Source organism: Anarhichas minor, unplaced genomic scaffold (assembly GCF_050575085.1).
Source record: "Anarhichas minor isolate MPS153535 unplaced genomic scaffold, ASM5057508v1 ptg000004l, whole genome shotgun sequence".
Classification (NCBI taxonomy): Eukaryota; Metazoa; Chordata; class Actinopteri; order Perciformes; family Anarhichadidae; genus Anarhichas; species Anarhichas minor.
This window is the reverse complement of record NW_027466450.1, coordinates 5,069,262-5,089,863: the sequence shown is the minus strand read 5'-3', so window position 1 is coordinate 5,089,863 and position 20,602 is coordinate 5,069,262. Positions and strand designations below refer to the sequence as shown.

Here is a 20,602-nt window from a genome sequence, read left to right as displayed (position 1 = left end):
TAGACAACTCAAATAATCTGTGTGCTTGTTGTGCAGATGTGGTCCCATGAGTTTAGCATGTGCAATCTGACCATGACCTGAATGTATTCGTATCTATATATAACAGCATATTAGTTTGATTAGTGTTTTTTGTCAGAATTCAATGTGCCTTCTGGAGTTTTCACCAGTTTTCCCCATTTTGCTCTTCACAAACCTACACATTGACTGTACTCTTAAAGTGTATATGTAATCTTTACATTCACCATTATTACACTATTGACAAAGCCGCAGCAGCTGCACCTCTATTTTTGCCGACCTCTTTAGTCCTCTTCATCACCACCCTATAATATTTCTCTCTGGCTGCTTGGGGAGGAGCCTTGTCTGCCCTCTGCAGGCGGAAAACAAGTATGACCTGCTGAAGTTTAAGAGTCTTATGCAGTGATTCTCAACCAGAGGTACTTGTATCCGAGCAGGTATTTCCTGCTCGGATTCCCAGTTTCCAGGGAATATATGGAAGAGTTATGGAGCAGCTCAGCTTTTTTGCAAAAAAATAAACACACAAATAGGATTAATTGGTGTCAGGCCTTTTCACAGCAGACATGTTGTAGAAGCAGTAAAAGAACAGGTGTTTTCACTAATAACAACTAATAAGTGGTTCTGATCTATTTAAGTTTCACAGAAAGTCATGACAGCGTGACAGCAAGCCAGCATTTTTATTTCATTATTTCCCAGTCACCATGATTTGTATGAACATATTGTAACAACATATATATTTATATAGTAACCAGTGTTGAATAACATTCTCTTCAAAATCATATAAAATGAACACATTTGTCAGTGACGTGATACTTGACTTCATCTGACAGGGCTGTGACAAAACTGTCCGAATGCATTATTGATGTTAATGGGTTAAATATCTAGAGGACTAAAAAGCAAAACCCCGAGTTAGATACACAATATATATTATACCTTATTACACTGATTACAAATTTGACCAGCATGAGCAAAATTCACTGAAAAAGAAAGGACATTAGACCACTTTTGTGAAAACCGGTTATGCTGCTACTGCTACTGATGATAATGATAATCTGCTGTGGGCTGAGCGTCTTTGCTTGCATTATCTAGCTGCAAAGTTGGTGACAACGTCGCCCTGTTGTATCTGAGCAGTCCAGTCCTCCTTGATGTATTGGTGGTAGGGGTCATTAGAGTGCTCTCTCCTCTTGGATTTGACCGTGCTTACCAGGATGGCCACAACAATGAAGGCAAACAGGCCAATCATCACCACCAGGTACCAGATGATGTTCTTGAAGTTCTCCTCAGCCAGAGTCTTGTCCAAAGCGTTGGCTGCAGCCGTCATGTTACGCCTCCAGTTGTCCAGGTAATGACCTAAAGCACTGGTCAGGGACCCCTCCAGGTGAAGGGTCAGGTTGGAAAAATCAGATGCACTCATCTAGAGGGAAAACAAAGGATGGTTTTCTGCAATTTCCAGAAAATTGAAGATAAATTCCACTTGTCTATAAAGTAAATTGAGTCTGTCGTATATTCAGAACGTAGACTTGTGCATACTCATTTCACTGGAAAAAGTCTAAAAGGAAGAGTTTTGCATTTAGGGTGATCTATTGGCGAAATTGGAATATAATATGATGAATTATGTTAATCACTTAATATTTACATCTACATACGGAGCAGGTCCTCTTTACAGAGTCGGCTGCCATGTTAGCTCACACAGACAAATCTAACACAGGCTCTATAGGGCCATTCACGTCTTTTGCATCGGCCACCGTTCTCTTACATGCTTGGCAAAACTGAGTTGTAATTTAGTGACAGCAGAAGAATTGCTGCAAAGGAGGATCATATTTACATTTGAAGTCCAATAAGGAACATCAGATATGGTCCACAAATCAGTTCTGTGATATGAAATGTGATTCTTTAAAGCAGCAAGCTAGAATAGAGCTCTGAAAAAAGCCAAATCATCAGTGCCCAAACTGATATTTCACTGCTTCAAAGTAATATAAAGAGCACGAGAAAAAGGTTCAGCAGCCTGCAGTCGTATTATCATCTAAACTAAACAGAAATTAAGAATATGGTATCTTTGCAGCTTTACTGTACTTACCTTCTGCCAGGTTTTCAACGGCTGAATCATGAAATTGGTCGCCCTGGACACCTTGGAGTGCAAATGGAACAAAGCAAAGAGGCGCTGACAGAGAGCACAGCTGGTCACAGGAAGAAGCAAAGTCTTCAGCTCACAGTAACACACCACTGCTCAGTCTTTGTTTACTTTTTTAATCTTTTCTCCTTGGCTGAACAGTGGATCTGAGTGTGTGTGTGGAGGGGGGGGGGGATGACCTTGAAAATGTAAGGCATACAAATTGTTAAAGTCATTATAACCTCACACACACACACACACAGCAGAAAATGGAAAAAATCCAAGATTGACCCAACTGGTTTGATAGTGGCTGGCGAGTGTGTTTATTCTGTGTGTGTGTGTGTGTGTGTGTGTGTGTGTGTGTGTGTGTCTGTGTGTGTGTGTGTAATTCCTCATCTGCCCACACGGTAGAAGCTCCATACAAGGGGGACATTGACTGCAAGGTGATAGTAATTTTACTGTATCTCCCCAGATGGCAGCAAAATGCAGCACATGTTAGACTCGTATTCACACGCACTTCCTTTTCCTCCTATTCTGTAAAAAAAGTGAAAGTGCACTATTTGATTAAATGAGGAATTGAACTGGGTTCTGAAGTAAAATACGCAATTCGTGTCAGTCACAAAGCAGCACGCTGAAGTCATTCAAGATCCATTGTGTTGCTCAAGGATACTTCAACGTGTTATCTGTTTGCTGACTAGAATGCTCGAAACTGCGTCTTGTGTTTGAGAAGGAGGTGTGTCTCCTCCCCAGAATCACACTGCCGGAGCAGATGACTCACACCACTTCTGGCAAGTCCTCCTGGATCATTTGTTTTGCAATGCAGGGTCAGCGGATGGACGCCACAAAGACACAGAAAAGTGGAGCTAGAAATGAGTTCGTAAACAACTTGCGATAGAGTGCTGCAGGAATGAGTCCTAAAACCCAGAAATGAGTCAGCAATGGTTCCCTTATCAACCCATATTCTCCAAAGTTTATAGTGCCAGCTATCTGCGCCCGCTTGGCCTTCTCGATAGTTTCCATCAGCTCTTTAATTTCCTTTTTCACTTATTGCACAGACAAATCATAAGGTCACAGAGTGATTTATCAGTACATTTAACCCAGTACACTTTTATACTCAGTTTTGCTGTTTCTCTGTGGTGGTTTCTCTTCATCACTAGGCCTTGGATCTTCTTTTGGAGAAGGATCAGGTATTTGTGACATGCAGCTCAAATAATCAATGACCAGCTCTGGCTCTTCCTCCTTTTCCTCTGGCTCTCCTGTAGTGGAATAAGCAAGAAACACAAAGACACATGAGGTGCACTACACGGGAAAGTGGTGCTGGAAATGAGTTTGTAAAAAACTTGCAATAGAGTGCTGCAGGAATGAGTCCTAAAACCCAGAAATGAGTCAGCAATGGTTCCCTTGTCTCGATGTTGATGGGTTTTTGGTTAGACGCCTGGAATAAGTGTTTGTGTTGTGTGTGCACCGCAATGTGGTGAAGATGAACCTGCCTATTCAGTCACAGAACAAGTTTATTAGCAAAACAGACTGATGTGAAGGTGATTCATCCAGCTATTATCTATCTCCATCCTAAATCCTTACTCACTGCCTTTTTACAAACACCCATAGTGACCTGATGTTAAGGATACAATGTGGAAAAACAGTTGTTGTGGTCGCTGGAAATTATTTGAGCTTTAATAAGTTAATCATTATTTAACTACTTTTACGTTTGCTGCTAGTCCTTGAGCACGCAGCCATAACTGGACAATCAAAATATTGTGCAGTTTGCTGTAGCAGAATGCGAGATTAGCCTTGGACAAAAACAGAGGCACACTGGCGGACATGATTAACATGGAAAGAGCACAACTGGCTGGATTAAACATCAGGGGTCAGAGACGGGCCAGGACAGCAACTGAAACCCAAAGGCAAGAGAGACCAGTGCCACTGGAGCGAGTGACCAAAACCCCATGATAGGCCCCGGATGTTAAAGTCTGAAACCATAAACTCTGAAATGTAGATTCATATTGACCACATATGCTGTGCCTACTTATTTATGCACATATAGGCAGGAACATGCTCATATGGTGTGTGTTATGTGTTCAGTGTCTATGTTTATGTGTGTATGTGTGTGCTTGTAATCATTGGAGTTATAGTCATTCATAAAGCGTAAACATTGACCAGCGTACAGAGTCACAGGAGTCAGCATATAAACAGGTGAAAATAAAAATGATTGGTTGAAAGCTAGAATGATAATTGACTTCCTGTTTAATCACGTTCATTTGTTTCAGTACAGTCTGGGTGTCTGGTAGGTCTGTACAATTACTTATTTTGTATTGATTGCGTGGTGCCCTGGTGTATGATGTGTATTAAAACAGCATGGGTTACTCTTAATGGTTGCCAGTAAAGTAAACAGGGCTACCCTTCATATTTTAATAATTCATGTTTTGCATAAAGTTGGAGCAGTAGGCTATTCAATGTTCCTTTTGATAATCAGTTACCATTATCATTATCATGACTTGCAAGAGTGAGACCTGTTGATAAAGTCTGCTTCATTACTTATTAACTAAGCTGCTATTTTTCTGCATCATAACTACCATCATATAAGTCACTGTTTCCATAAAACTCGGTATCAGCAGTTTACTCTTGACACTCCAGCAGCCGTGCTGTTAATTTGTCCATAATTAATGTTGTCATTGGTCGGTTTGACCCAGACAAGAAAAGGCCTCGTGTATGTTTCATTGATTCTCGTTCATTATGTCGAGGCCTTGACACAGTTTTTCCGCTGTTATTACTAAGGGAGGCAAATATTTCCTTTTGCCATTGAAGCTCTGTTCCACGGATTATACCAGGCATGCCGACACAGTTTAGTCGGGGCTGTGCATTTGGGAATGACAGAAATGTTATTGTGGTGTATTTGACAGGTCATTCCACATTCCCCACATGGCTGCTTCTGTTGTCACCCCAATAAGAAGGAATAACAGAGACATTACTCCTAATATGGCTAAATAGCAAAAAGGAAAAGCAAAATGACATTTGATGTGACGGGAAAACAAACAAGCAAACTGATTTTTATACTCAAAATGTATTTTGCGACAACTTGCTAATACTAGCAGACAAACTCGCAGAAATCTGTCACAGTCATTTCAGTTGCAGTATTGACTTAATGACCATGATTCCATTATTTAATAGTAATGATACTCTTGAGATCATTAGTAATTCATAGGAATATACAAAACAAATTCAATTGTATACAGTAGGACTCACTCATACTATACGTCAACATTTGCTGATCGCTCTAATGATTTTCCTAGATGCAAAGTGCTGAAGCTCTGGAAAGTTTGTGCACTTGAGAACCTCTTCTGCATTTCGTCTACAGACCATGAGGTCAGCAGCCATCTCTGTGCGAATGAAAGGCAATGCAGGTCTTCCTTTCACAAGGCTTCAAGAAGTGAGATCACTAGCTCCTATAGCATAGTATGCAAGTATGCTTATCATAAAATCACCTCAAGAAGATGGAGGTTGGAGCTTAAAAACATGCAGCCTGTTCTGTACATTTTGTGGAACCTGGTAAATTACTGGTAAAGAAAATAATGGATTTCAGCTGAGCTGCATGTCCATGTGCACACTGCATACCCTTGGATGCAGCTGCTGGATCACAGAAAAGCGTATTACCATTGTAACCCTGACACAAAAACAAAAGGGAATAACTGTGTTTCAAATGCAGATATACTTACAAGAGCCCTTAACTGACCTTTAGGGGTAAAGTATTTGGTTTTGGTTTGGTCCAAAATATTAATTAACGCAACAAGTCATGTGGGCCCGCAGGCATCCACGCCTAAATGATTTTCATGTCCTGAGTTGAACCTCTCTGGCAGCTTTAAATCTTACCAGAATTGAAAGACTTCAACCCGACCATCTACATCCTGATCCATTTGATTAAGATGCCTCGGTATGCCTATAACTTGTTGGAAGCAGTTGGCAGCATGTCAGGAAGTGTTACCTTTGATGATCAGTTCAGGGCATCAACAAGCTTTGTTTTACATCCCCTGCCAAAAGATCGCCACCCTAAAAGATAACAGCTATAATAAGAAAACTAAATTTAGAACTGACATGGATGTGAAACACAAAAATAGACAATGAACAAAGCATGGCATTGATGCCAGTACTTTTCCACAAGGACAATATCATTCATTTATGAGAGGGGTAGGCAAAGCGGGTAAACTCAAAGTGTGTGTTGTAAAATAACAACAACACAAGAGAGCTGAGCTCCTGGCCTGCAGTTTTTATTCAATAAGAAGGGAAACAGTGGACAGGTATCCATTAGATGATTGCTTACCTGAGAGCTATCCACCTGCACAATGTAACTAAACAGTGGTGGAAGAAGTATTCAGTGTCATTTATTTAAGTAAAAGTACTTTGATGATTCTCTGACTTTTCCTTTAGCACCGCTAGCAGTTTGACACTTTTACTTTAACATCTCAACCACTATTTCATGGATTGATGCAACATCTGGTACAGATATCCAGGGTGCCCAGAGGACGAACACTATTGATTTTTGTGATGAACTGACTGTACCCCCCTAGCAACACCAGTAGGTCAAAGTTTCCACTAATCCTGTGAAATATTTTTGTCCGGGCAAATGTGATACAAACATTTAGCAAATATCTGATAAACTGACTTATTCAGCTGCCTTGGTCAAGGTTGCCAAGGTCCATTCTGCTCCCATAACTGCAGCCCACACACTCACCTTTAGATGTGCGCGCTACATTTTACTTTGTTGCAATGGGGAGTCATAGAACATCAGTGACATGACATTTCAAGGTCTTTCAGTGCAACAACGGTGTTGGTTGTGTCACTCTCAAAAACAGGGTACTCGTCAACACATTATCTAACCATATGAATGATTATGATATTGCTTAGTTTTGCATTTTAGCCTCTGTGCTTTCTAACAAGTATAGCGTTACATCTTAAAGTACATGTTTGTAGGTTAACTTTTAATCCACTAGTTACATGTTTGGTCGACTGAGGATAGAGGAATGTATGGAGCTAAACTGGTAAGAAGTAAAGATTTATAAACCACCGGCTTTTTGATTGGCTGAATATTGTGTAAAGAAGCCTGGATCCATCCAATGCTCTTTTGGCTCTGAGAAGATTAATAATGTTGTGCTGGGGTTTATGTAACCCCGGTCAACAACAGAAAAACCTAAAACACTGAATGTTTGTTACAGCCCACGCCCAGTATGAATTCCTTCCCACCTCTTTAGAGTTTTGAAGAGATCTCAATCATCGTGTAAAGGAAGAAGTTGCAGAATATCACATAATGCAGTTATACAGGAGTTGTAATAAGATGCGTCGTCACCAACATAACCAGGAGATAACTTGTGAAAATGGGTCCACAGCTAAGATGCTTCGGCTTCCTATTACATCGAGACAGCTGATAATCACAAGATCAATCATGAATATTTCAGGTGTTGTAATATTCTTTTAGCACAGCACAAGTCAACAAATCACCTGACTTGAGAAGAAATTTAAAAAAATATTTAAATGCACTTACTATATATTAGCCAGTGTTTCAAGAAAGTAAATTCTCCAACTGTTCCTCTCATTTTTGTTCTGTCACAACATAAATAATGAATGCACTTTCTTTTTGTCTCCACAGGAATTTTATTTAAGTCTCTAAAATATAAAATCCATAAAGATAACAATGTATATTCTCGCAGAGAGAAATAAATCATATTAAAGCACTTTCCCCATACGGCAAATCATCACTCAATCCTCCTAATCCTAATTCACTGCCCCCACTAATTTCAGGAAGGAAAACTGACTTCTTTATTTTTTCATTTTAGCATTGCATACTAAGACACATTTGGTAAAAGAGGTTCGTGAAAGGTGCGCTTGAAACAAGTTACAACAATTAATTGCACCGCAGTGCGCTAAAAGGTACATTGACACACAGTAGAGACACAACAGATAGCCTGCAACAGAAATAAATGTATATTGTGGGTGATCCAATGAGCCCTGAATTGTATTATACACAATGTTAACACAATGCAACAGACTCAACACTTTTGAACAATATGAACCATACAATGAGATATTCATAACGTATAAATGGATACTGAATCAGTATTGGAAGTGGCTTATTGTTATGATAGAAGTTAGAATATTTCTTCTCAAGAAGAAAACAAATATAAATTGAAAAATTGAAAATACAATTTCTAATATTGTGCTTCTTCTCTTAATTTCCTGTGCTGCAAAACACGTACATATTATAAGTACCAGATATTTACTGTAAGCTTGGCAATACCTGCAGTCGGTTAAATCAAACCACATAATGGTCGTATGTAATAGCAGCAGAGGTTCTTGGCACTTAACTCGTTTTACATACTTCTTAATTGTCCACTTTACAAACAGAGGGTAAGATATCATTTCTACCTATTGTCTTCAGCAAAACAACATGGATATTTATAAGGTCTTTTGCTGGTAAACATGAACTGACAGTCGGGGGAACAATAAAAATATATCAAATACTTTTTTACTGAAATAATGCTGTGACAATTTAGCGTTCAGCGGCAAAAACTTGCACAAAACCGTAAAGGCTTCTCTAACCTAAAATAGTTTTTTGACTTACTACAGACATACAGGCGCTACACCAGCAACTAAGCCTACTGTCGCCATCAACTAAAATAGAAAACAATGCATAAATCACAGAATACATTTAATTTTCACAGAACAAAAGTGCATATGTCAAATAAGGCAAATATCAAATTCACGTAGAAGTACAAAAAAACAAGTCTATATTCTAAATGTAATACAAGCGCTGTACAAAAAGGACAAACACCAGCCTAAATAATAAGCTTCATAGTCATTAAGAGCACAATTGTTTTCCCGTGTCAAAGCTTTATACATTTTAAAAAAAAAAAAACGAATTAATGTAATCTTAGATCCTTGTTCGAGAGCTACAAAAGACAACTGTATTACAGGCAGAGCTTCTCAAATCTTTGGAAACTCAACTGTTCGTTTCCATCTCAATAAAAAAAAACATCCACACCAGTTCGCATTGGTTCAGTGCAGAGTTCAACTACAGCGAGAAGAAAACAAACATGAAGATGGCCAAACAAATGTTGATAAACAGACCCACGTTGAGGAGAGTTTTGATTCTAGGCGGCTCGTACAGCCTCTCTGCAACGGCTCTTGCATCCTCCTGCACAACGTCTTGCTTAGAGCTCTGTGCTCCCTCCTTGTATCCCCAAAACCATTCCAGGAAACACCTGCACCTGCTGGTCTCCCCACTAACATGGCAGCTTTCCTTTCTGATCATCTCCCTCCTTGCACTACCAGATTGTTCTGGAGTTGTGTCGAGAGGGGATGTTTCCGTACTAGGGGTTTCTGGGTCACAGTCCGTGGATGGGATCAGGGGTATGACATGTGCCCCATCCAAACACTTCTCCTCTCTGACATCTAGAGGCAGTTCTTCCTGGAGACTTCCGTCTGCACTATAATGGATCTTTTCAGTCAGCTTGTAAGTGTCCTTCCTGTCCTCTGTGGGAACCTTTTTAATGTTGCGGACCCCCCAGAATGTGGTGGTACGAACATGCTCCTCATCTGGTGGAGAGGTGCAGAGGCTGACCACCACCGCCACAAACCCAGTAATCCAGAACAGCCCAGTGGCAACATACATGTAGTGAATATTAACGATGAAGGCAGGTCTATCATCTGGCTGGTCACAGCGAGGCTGGCGGTAGATAAAAGCTAGGATCAGTCGCACGACGCCGAGTGTGAAACCTGTCATCCCGCCGCAAAATGCACCTTTCTCATTGCACCGTTTCCAGAACACCCCCAACAGGAAAAGGGCTGCAATTGGTGGAGTGAGGTAGCCAGCAACTTCCTGGATGTAGAGGTATGTCTGTCCACCTTGCATTTCAATAATAACAGGGACCCAGGCAATGCTGATTACCACCATGACCACGACAAACAAGCGGCCCGTGATCAGCAGCTCGCGCTGAGAAGCCTTCGGTCTAGCAGTTTGGTATATGTCCAGTGTGAAGATGGTGCTCGCGCTGTTAAAGATCGAGTCTAGATCACTCATCAAAGCAGCGATCATGACTGCCATCATCAAACCCCTGAGTCCAATGGGCATCACTGCCATGACCAGGCGTGGGTAGGCAAGGTTTGAGCAGCCGGCGTGAGAACCACACACAGACATGCAGTGCTCTGGCCCAATGCAGGCGAGCTCGTCCGCAAACAAGATGCGGGAGATCATTCCAGGAATGACTATTAGAAACATGGGAAGGATCTTGAGAAATCCAGCCATGAGCGTAGCGCCCTTAGCGTGAACAATGTTCTTTGCCGCAAGTACTCTCTGGACAATGACCTGGTCTGCACACCAGTACCAAATAGAGGCAGGGGTCTGGCCAAGAAGGAAGCCCGGCCATGGGATGTCTTCATCCAGGGGACCTCGAAGGAGACGTAGCGCATTTGGTTTAGGATCAATACGGCAGGAAGGAGAATAGGTGAAGTTTCCGGCGGCCATTATTGCAGTAACATTTGGAACTGCCAGCATGTACTTAGTTCTGACACCTTCTAGCCCACCAACTTTAATTAGGCTAAGGATGCTTAAGGTTAGGGCTCCACCAATCATTAACACTGCCTGAAGGGAATCCGTGTAGAGTACTGCCACCAATCCCCCAGTGACAGTGAGCAGTGCAGTCATACTAATGAGCAGGAAAATAGACAGATACAAGTTCCAACCCAGGGACTCTTGAATGAAGAGAGCTCCAGCGAATAAGTCCACAGACAGCTTGGTAAAAATATATAGCAATAAAGACAAGAAAGCGAAGTAAACCTTTAGCCTGTTGCCACCGAAGCGTTTCGACAGGTACTCCGGCATGGTGAAGACTCCCGAGTGTATATACACGGGGACAAACACCCAGCCAAGCAGCTGCAGAAGTAGAAGCGCATTAAATTCCCATGCTCCAACAGCAAAGCCACTTGCTGCGCCTGACCCAGCCAGGCCAATGAAGTGTTCACTGCCAATGTTGCTGACGAAGAGTGATGCACCCACCACTATCCACGTCATGGAGCGTCCAGCCAGGAAGTAGCCACTCACGGTGCTGCGATTGGCTTTACGCATGGCAAAAAAACCAATGGCTAGCACCAGGACAAAATACAAGGCTACCACTGCTACGTCCACTGTCTCCATTCCAGGACCCATTATTACAGATTAACCTAAAAGTAAACTCTTGGAAGTAGAGCTCACAACTTTACAAATTCTGATTGAAAAAATGAATACAAAATAGTGAGTTATTGATTTGTCGGTTTAAAACGGAGGAATGGAAATGCTTTGTTTTGGTTTGCTGTCTGGAAGCTGTGGTATCCACCGGTAGGTCAAAATCCCTAGGTGTGCTTCGGAGGGGTTTATCCAACGGCACTGTGATGATTGTTCTAGTTTTGGAAGACGACGTTGTATGCCTCTGGTCTACAAAAGCCTAGAGTTCAAATGTCTGAAAAACAGCAAAGAGAAAGTAAAAAAACCTTCATTCGAGCGGTAATTTGAGAAGAGTAAAACACCAAACAGCCTCTCTGAAAACAGGAAGTGAGGTTTAGAAATGACGTCAAAGTCAAACTGAACATCATATCACAATCAGTAACATAATTTGATCTAATGAAAAGGTAAAATAGGGCATTGCGCTCTATAAAATGCATGAAGATTTTAAAAAATGCAGGTTGTACTTAACTCAGTTTTGCAGTTGCAGTAAATGTCCAGGTGGGTTTAGCCTGCCTGTGACTTTCCTCCCTAATCTTTTTAACGGCCGTAATTGTGAAGACTTCAGAGAAAGCTTAATAACACTATGCAAGAAATCAGCAGGAGTCAAGAAGGAAAAAAATATGTAGCCAAAGACTATGCAGTTCTTACATTACATCATATGTGGCCTGACTTTTATCATCTTCTAAAATCTTGCAATTCTTTAAGATAACAAACATGCCTGTGCGTAAGTAGTCTTTAGCCTTTTTTATATAAATGCTAAAGACTACCTTATAATATTAGATTATTATTGATGCAGTAACATGTAAGATGCATTATAATGTTATAGCTTTGTAATTCAAATTCAACAGATATGTATAGTTAACAGTGAGATTGATCAAATTAAATCCATAAATCCATTGCGGTAGCAGCCGTCCATGCATGGTAGAAAGAAGCCCCGTGTATTCCTCCTCACAGGCTGTATGCATAACCCTCCGTCTCAATAAAAAGAAGTCTTTGTCTTCATCTTACCATGTCACCATCAAGGGCTGCACTCCATGTGTTCACCGAAAACTGTCCAGGAGACTCTAAAACACAGCAATATCATTAAATAGAGTAATATATTTGCTCAATTATAATATGCGATTCAAACATGTTTATTATTACATATTATCACAGATTTATCTTGCCGTCAGACAGCTCTTTCAGACGTCGAACTGAACTGAAACGTGTCGATTTTTTTCGAAGTGAAATTTATGTATGCCCTATTCAAAGCCCCCAGGCCGCGTGATTATGAATCCCACTGCATTTCTTGGCAAGACCCACGCTGTGTAGCTGGTTGAGGCAGAGACGATTGGTTAACGTTAAGCATTGCCCTCGAGGAGTTAGGGTCATAGCATCCGAACTAACCAGGTTACCTGTAACCCGGCGGGCATGGACGCCTGGCCAATCCTAGCGCTTGAATGCCATACTGGGGAGTAACAGCAAGCTCAAACAGTGGCACTTTTTTTGAGGCATGTCTCAGCAGCTACTGACTAACTGTGGCAGTTGTCGATGTTTTGGGCAGTTGCCACTGACTGACACAACCTGCCACGGCAGTTGCTGCTGCCTGGGGGGTTGCCACCGACTTGCCACAGCGGCTGCCACTGTTTTGGAAGTTGCCACTTTCACTTTTGCTCCAGACACGTCGGCTAGATTCCTTTAGAATCTAGAATCTAGAATTACGTCAGAGAAGTTATTTCACATGACGCTCTCCAAAAAAATAAATGTGGACAGCTTAACCAGAGCCTTTCACCAATAATGGAGACTCTTGTATCTTCATTCTTAACACGGGCAGTTTAAAACCAGTGTTTCACATGTTCAGAGACCATGCCGATTATTAAAAGTGGCAATGTGAAGTGCCACTGAGACAAAGGACACAACGTACCCACTCACATCTGAAATGAAGGCACAGAAAATAAACAATCGAAGAGCCCAATATGATCAGAATCCTAAAACTTGTATTCACCGACCAACAGTGATGTTAACAGAGAGGAAAAGAGCTGAAACAAGTGGCTTTAATAACCACAGATAAAGTCCCCGCACACTTCTTTTTAGAAGATGAGAGGAATATAATATCGTGGTTTTCTTGGTTGACATCACTTCACACCTGAATGAACTGAATTTTAAGCTGCAGGACAATTCTCTTTTCTAAAATATAAGCACCATATTTTAAGATGCAACAAAGCTTTTGTTATTACATAACAAAAGCTTTGTTATGTAATTTATTCTTATATGCATGCCTTATTTTACTTGACATGTATTTATTATTAGAGTATTTATTATCCAGTTCAATTTGAAAACTGATAAATATTGTTTAGATATTATTCAATTGAAATTTCTTTATTCTAAATTTGAAATACCGACGTTAATACAACAGCTAGGCTACTTCAACATATGGAACTAAATCACAGCGCAAGTTACACATTATTGTGACGTTCCGGACCTTTGCACGAGGACATTCTCTCGCGGAACACCTCTAGCGTAGACTGACATGTAACCGCTGTTCTCCGGGGTCTGCTTCCTCCAAACTGTGGGCGTACCGACTGCCCTCTACTGTAGGACACCACTGACTGCAGAATAAGACCCCACTTCACAACAACCGACCCATTCCCGTAACCATCGGAGGTCAATGCCTGACGCTAACCTCAACCGTGTCGGACAGTTTCTGCAATTTGTGCGTTAACAGTTTCCGTCTAGACACGAGCGTAAATATAGGCCAGATGCCTCACCAGACGTATTTGTACGCACGCAGACAAGCAATGGTAGATTCACCGTCACTACAGCAAACACAGCTTCACAGCCTTAACACTGACATATGAGCACGTATTTTAAAATACATAGGTTAACGCTAGTCGTTACAGTCAGACTCACTGGCTCCATTGTTGTTTAACTCGGATAAATACTGAAGACGTACGCTACCTTGTTTAGCTCCCGCTAGCACCGAGCATGTACTACAACGACTCTCCATGCTGCAGAAGGTATATGTGAGTGAAGCAGTGACTCCTTCCTGGCTGTCCGTCTCCCCCACAGGATAGGATCGTTTTGATGTTCACGGTCCGTTTTCTCAGGAGCAGCTATGCCCCAAAACCCCAAAAACAAATGCTGCCACTCTTCTTCTGCTCCTCATGCGCACTCGTTCAGACCATATCCCACACGTGAAACAATGTGGGTCACACACCCATGAGGCGTTTGGGTGCAACGAAAGCTGAGAAAAATCTATTTATTTGACCTGCATGTTGACTAAGCAACAACAAAGAAAATATGACAGTGCCCACTGAACACACCCACCTTCTACAACTTGCTTTAGTTCGGCACGAGAATTTACTACAGGTTTAATTTACTAAACTTAATAAATTACTTCTATACATTGAATACAACTGGTGGGGATTAAACAATGCGCAGCTCTTCTAAACATTATAGTATTTCACTGGAAATGAAGATGCCATTTCTAATCTGGGACAATCTTTTCTGAATTTCTGAAGCCTCCCTAAAACAGAATTTCACCCTGTATGCCAATTACAATTCCCAGTTGAGGTAGAGAGGTAATGCATACTTATATTTGTTTTATTTATTACATATCATATATTGAAAACACACATGTATTGTTTTCCAACACACACAAAGCTACAGTATTCTTTGGAATATAGTATACATCATATTACATAAAGTGTGGGAGATAATACAAATCTCCAATACTGCAATTGAGAAAGCAACACCTCTATTAGTATTACTACATAATAGGGATTTAGCATAACAAAACATACCACAATATTACAATAGCACTATAGTAATACACATACGTGTAGTCATTAGCCATATATCCTAAGATTTATAATACTGTCAATTTAGCTTTATTTTAAACACATGAGCCTCAGCAGTCATATCCGTGTCAGCCCTGTGGTGATTTCTGCTCAGATATTTAACAAAACCATATGGCCACTTAACATAGCCAATACCTTATTCTATTTCTGGAAAAGTCTCTTTAATTGAGGACACATTTTCCCCAATCCAGTGTGTAAATATGTATCGGCTACATTAAAAAGTGTTGCACTTGTGCCATAACAATGATGTCTTCTAAAAGACAAAGAACTAATAGCACACAAAACAGGAGCTGATTGACTTTAGTAGCACATTGACGCACACAAAAACAGAGTTAATTCAAAAAAACTCAACTTACACTTCCAGGTGAAATGGGCAAGCATCATAGCAAGCCTTGGAGTGTAGCATCCAGGAAAATCAATCTAGACAGCAAGTGAGCTTACAACCTTGTCTAGGTCAAAGGGCTCCTGCAGGTCATCAACTTAAACATGGCCGCCATTCTTACTCATGGATGACAACTGTGACACAGAGCAACCAGACAGCTGACACAAGAGCTGTGATGCACAGTGCGGCCTCTCCTCCTGATCAAGGCTGAAGTTGAGTCCCACAAGTGCGGAACTCAACAATTGTCTTCATTGTTATGATGAAGAAGCCAGTGCTGGGAGGTGAGCTTGTAGGACATTAGGAGCTTATTTGAATTAATATTAACATTAATATTCTAACTGCCTGTCTGTCTTACTGTTTAAGTGCAATAGAAAATGTGTTTGTTCTGTTGTCAAAAGTCTGGTCAAAAGTACCAGACAGCGGAAAGTACTTCCGAACCAAACCTTTGACTTCTTAACCCCTCCTTTACATGCTCACTATAAGAAGGAGACACAGAAAGATTATTTAAGCATTTGCAATCCCTCACAAAGACATCTCTCGCATTTCTTCTTCAGCGATACAGAATTCCACCACACTAGCTTTTAGCTGCGGCAAGCTGCTCCCTCGGTCGGTTTTACAAAAACTTCCCCACCCTTTGGCGGCCACTGTTTTTGCCCTATAGAAGCTGCAATTTGACATGGAGGTCAAGTGTGTGGGTGTGAAGGTGTGTGTTTGTGTTCATGCCAATTGACAAAAGGGGTGTGATGAGGTTGATCTATAATAAAAAGCCTTTGTTGTAGACTCTTATGGGAAGCTTCCAGGAGGCAACCTCTGGTTCAGAAAACTGGAGGCAATGCGGAAGGGCCTTAAACTTTTGTTTATCTGTGTTTTAGTATTGTATTTTTAATCCTTTTACGGTGTGTTTTTTAGTTCATGTAAGCCAGCCCCGAGGCCGCGCCACCGAGAGCCAGCGGCTACTCGAGGACCGAGTGATCCCCACCACGGGAAACGTACCCCACCGAACAAAGCTTCTACAAGTAAGAGTTACTGGTATCTGGGCCTAGCTTAGCTTAGCATAGCATTAGCTTAATTTAGCCTATTCGTTATATCGTTGTTATTCCTGTATCTTGTTACATTAAGTTACTGTCGTGTTATAACGTGTTATTGTGCAAGCATCGCGGACCACGGAGTCCCGTTATATTGTGTATTTCCTGCTGTAACTGTTTGCATTAGATCCGTCGCTGCTAGTGGATGTGGAGGTTGTGATTTTATCACTTCAAAGACCAAAACCACGGTGGCGTAGCCTCTTCTCGCCGACCGAGTTTCGGGGTGATACGAGAGCAATACTCGCATCTCACCGCAGTGATAAAGATGTGTTTTGTTTTGGGGATTATTTTATTTTGTTTGGTTTTATTCTCTCTTTAAATCGGCTCTGTGAGTGAGATCTAGAACCGCAACTATCACCGTACAAGCGTGACCGGTCGGTTCAGAATCCGACCGCAGAGTTTACGAGTGATCAGCTGTTCCTCACATTCTCACTGCAGCGCTGAGCACCGCGCTCAGAGCTCCTCTCTCCCTCTCTCTCTCTCTCTCTCTCTCTCTCGCTCTCTCTCTCCCGCTCTCTCTCTCCCTCTCTCCCTCTTCCTACTAACCCGCACACACATAGTTAGATTCACTGATTTTGGGTGAACCTCTCAGACACGTGGTCGCGTAATCTATTGTCTCAACCCACATTGTGCGCCGTCCCACGTGGTTACACGTAGCCACCTCTCAGCTATCTTGTCGCGGGTCAATAGACTCCGCCATCTTTGCTTGTAGGCTCACACGCCCCTTTTTAGGTTACGTACCATCACTGTTTGAGTAGGCCCCCCCCCCCCTTTGTTTCCACACACTCACATTTTATTTAATAAACTCTGTTATATTTTAAAGAGCAGTCGTCTGTGATTACTTGTGCATATGTGTGTAATAATAACTGGATGTAGTGGCCTGTGCTCGAACGTAAACCTTCACTTTCACTCTGAATGTGTAATAGTACTCAGACTATTGACATTATGAGTGAACGCTAATTATGAGACTTAGTTTTATTGTTTGGTTATTGGTCCCTGTTCGCAGGGTGGTGCCCCGTTATTATTAATAATCATTAATAATTGTTACTGACATTAATAATTCTATTGATGTCAAGAATTTAGTTTCTTAGATGCTGATAACCAAACACGCTCCTCTACGTTCCCAACATAATGGTGCCCCGTGTGAGGCTACGTTATTCCAGTTTTATTGCAGTATGTATGCACACTAATCCATAGTATACCTTCAAATCATTTTGAATAATTTTTGAATAATTAATTTTCCTTAGAAAGTTTAATTATTAATTTTTTTTGAATAATCCAAATTTCTGAAAATGATTTTCCAAAATAGTTTGATTTTTGATATTCAAAACATTTTCCTATTTTAATTTAGTTTTAATTTTGATTTTAATCTTAATTTTAATTAAATTTTCAATTTAAATTTCCTTTCTGAAATTTGTTACTTCTTTTCCTTCCCAGGTTAGATCATTCGTTACATTTCCTAAACTAACAGTCAGCTGTGTTTAGTAGATTTGATCGTTTATTTGTAAAACCAACACTTTGTTTTGTTTTTCTTAATCCCTCAAAGAAAAGTTACACACAGCTGTCACAGGCCAGAAGTGCTGAAACTACATTAGCATTTTCTACCTTTGAGTTGAAAAGCAGAAGTTAATACCTCAGAGCAACAGTAGAAATTATAAGTCATAGAACTAGGCATTTCACTGTGCACCTCAGAGCAGTAATTGACGTCCAACAGTAGAAATTGTAAGTCACAGAACTAGGCATTTCACTGTGCGCCTGCATTAACCGTAAACACTAACCGTTTTTCTTACTAACAGTAGGGAATTCTAACCACTGTTGCCATTTACAAAGAAGTAAAATGGGCAGTCAAAAACCGTACAGGTTAGGAGCAGAAGCTCACCAGGAGCCAGACAACCCTGCACCACAAGATGCAGCTGCTGGTCTCCTCAAACTCGCCCTCTCTGATGACAGGAGAAGGGGGGAGTACTCCCAGGTCCTGAGTGACCTAAGTGGGTCCGAGCCCACTTCCACAGGCGAGCGAGACATTCCGCATATGTCAAGTGTACGCCTAGAACGAACGCCCTCTCCCACGCGGGGAGAGGTAGATCACCCTCCCCTTGATTTTAATAATTATGGCGATTCAGACGGCTTAGGCCCTCTCCGCGCGCAGGGCCTGCGCACCTATCACATAGAGTCCCGCACGAAGGACGTAAAGCGCTTCGATCCAAATATTCGCTACTCGAGTATTGATGACTGTCTCAGGGTCCAAATCAGGTAATGCCACCGCACTCGTCAGAAAACCCGACACCGACTCGCAGCCCACCTGACTAAGCCAAGTGACCTCCCCCTCTGCTGCTCAAGTCTACTTAGTAGGGTGGGGAAGAGAACTCGGCACACTCCCTGAAACGACCACTCCCAATTGCGCGCCCCCCCCCTGTTCTTTAACCTTCTTGGGCGACCTTGTTCACAAAGACAATGCCCGTTGTGTATATATATATTTCAGTCGTACTGGGGGGCCATAACACACTTGCTCTACTCGATTCCAGGTCAGAAACGAACCTAATGTGTCCCCCCCACCTTTCGCATACACCTCTAGGGTACCACAACCTTAGAGGCCCTTCCAGCACCCTAGTTCGGAAAATCCTTTGTCAGCTAAGCCTTGTTTATCCTGCTCTGTCAGCGTGATCCACCTCCAGTTTGTTCAACGAAGCCACCGCCTTCTTTCAGCCGAGTCATCGCCCGGGCGTGTCAAGTCGCCAGTGCCGCAGGGGACAGAAGATGCCTAGTGCACGAGGTTTTTCTTCCAGCTCCTGCCCCGCTTTAGGGAACTGAACTTGATTTGCGCGGGGGACCTGTCTCCATCTCTAATTAGGGGGGAGGGGCGGGGGAAATGTCATCATTACCCGCCATGACACACTACAGAATGAAGCCGTTCTCGACGCTTCCCTGAGTGCTGGCGGTGACGTGGTGGTATGCACCCTCGCCACTTGAACAGTTTGAGGGGGGAAGGCTCTGACAACAGAAACTTAGAGAGATGCACTTCGCAGGGAGTGCAACTCGCCAATCTAGCCAGTGTTGAAACCAACCAGAAAATCCGGCTTACCATTGACTACTAACGTTTAACTGCATGCTTCAACTCGCCCTGTAGGCATGCACTAACCGCTAACAAATCCAACTTCAACCAGAACATTTACAAGACCTGAAAAACTTTCATTGTGACTGTAAACTTACGCTCCACTCTCATAAATAACCCTTTGCATGCTTTAGAGACTCTACCAGAAGTGACCAAGGAAGACATAACCTATGCCGTAGCAGTCAGATTTAATGCAGGACCTCATCAAAGAACAGCTCATCTGTCAACAGCTTGACAACACTAGACACACATACGCCCGCAGCTGGAACATTATGATTGGTTACAGAAAACTGTACAATTCTCTGATTGGTTGTGATGAACTATCACATGTTACATTTTAAGGATAGTAGCTGAAATAAAGCACGTATTTGCATTGGCTCCATTGATACATTGTTTGTTCTGTCTGCTTATCTACTTATTCACTCACAATGTTTACACAGCTTCATACTTTGTACCTCTAAAGGTCAACATGTTTTAAAATGCTCTGCTCTGTCAAACTGTCTTCTGTACTCTTCCATCTTTCAGCGAAAAACAAAGCTTTAATTATTTCCTCATACCATTAATGTGTATTGTTTATGAGGTTGTGTGTGTGTGTGTGTGTGTGTGTGCATGTGGGTGTGTGTGTGCGTGCGTGTGGGAATGAATTGAGTGCATGCACGCATGTGTGGTTGCAGCTACTGCAAATATGCGCTTGTTATATCAAGATGCGGCATCATAAAAATATTTTTCTTTTTGACAGAACTTACTCAGCCACATATTTTTTCGGGAACTTAAAAAGGTATGATCATGATTGCTGTGCTCTTGCTCTCATG

At 41.7% G+C, this 20,602-nt stretch overlaps 2 protein-coding genes across 3 annotated transcripts; both read right to left on the bottom strand.

Moving 5' to 3' along the window:
• Positions 1–677: 677 nt before the first annotated feature.
• On the bottom strand, positions 678–14,392 carry LOC142967107 (potassium voltage-gated channel subfamily E member 2-like). 2 transcript variants are annotated; one of them, XM_076107100.1, is made up of 5 exons: positions 14,310–14,392; positions 12,381–12,436; positions 3,240–3,381; positions 2,093–2,143; positions 678–1,429 (listed from the first exon to the last, which is right to left on the bottom strand). In XM_076107100.1, the coding sequence occupies exons 4-5, from the start codon at positions 2,120–2,122 to the stop codon at positions 1,097–1,099; spliced, it is 363 nt and encodes a 120-aa protein (XP_075963215.1). In that variant the 5' UTR covers positions 2,123–2,143; positions 3,240–3,381; positions 12,381–12,436; positions 14,310–14,392; the 3' UTR covers positions 678–1,096. The 2 variants fall into 2 exon arrangements, with proteins under 2 accessions (XP_075963215.1, XP_075963214.1); XM_076107099.1 differs by having other exon boundaries at positions 2,093–3,381.
• Positions 7,745–14,393, bottom strand: slc5a3b (solute carrier family 5 member 3b). Its single transcript, XM_076107098.1, has 3 exons — positions 14,310–14,393; positions 12,381–12,436; positions 7,745–11,607 (listed from the first exon to the last, which is right to left on the bottom strand). The coding sequence occupies exon 3, from the start codon at positions 11,316–11,318 to the stop codon at positions 9,186–9,188; it is 2,133 nt and encodes a 710-aa protein (XP_075963213.1). The 5' UTR covers positions 11,319–11,607; positions 12,381–12,436; positions 14,310–14,393; the 3' UTR covers positions 7,745–9,185.
• Between the last annotated feature and the right edge of the window lie 6,209 nt (positions 14,394–20,602).

What these genes read in the sequence shown, in the direction of transcription:
- LOC142967107 (XM_076107099.1), bottom strand. Translation starts at nt 2,122, where the DNA reads ATGATTCAGCCGTTGAAAACCTGGCAGAAG. An exon ending in CGTTGAAAACCTGGCAGAAG is followed by an intron (nt 1,430 to 2,092) that starts GTAAGTACAGTA and finishes TTTTCCCTCTAG; the next exon opens with ATGAGTGCATCTGATTTTTC.
- slc5a3b (XM_076107098.1), bottom strand. Translation starts at nt 11,318, where the DNA reads ATGGGTCCTGGAATGGAGACAGTGGACGTAGCAGTGGTAGCCTTGTAT.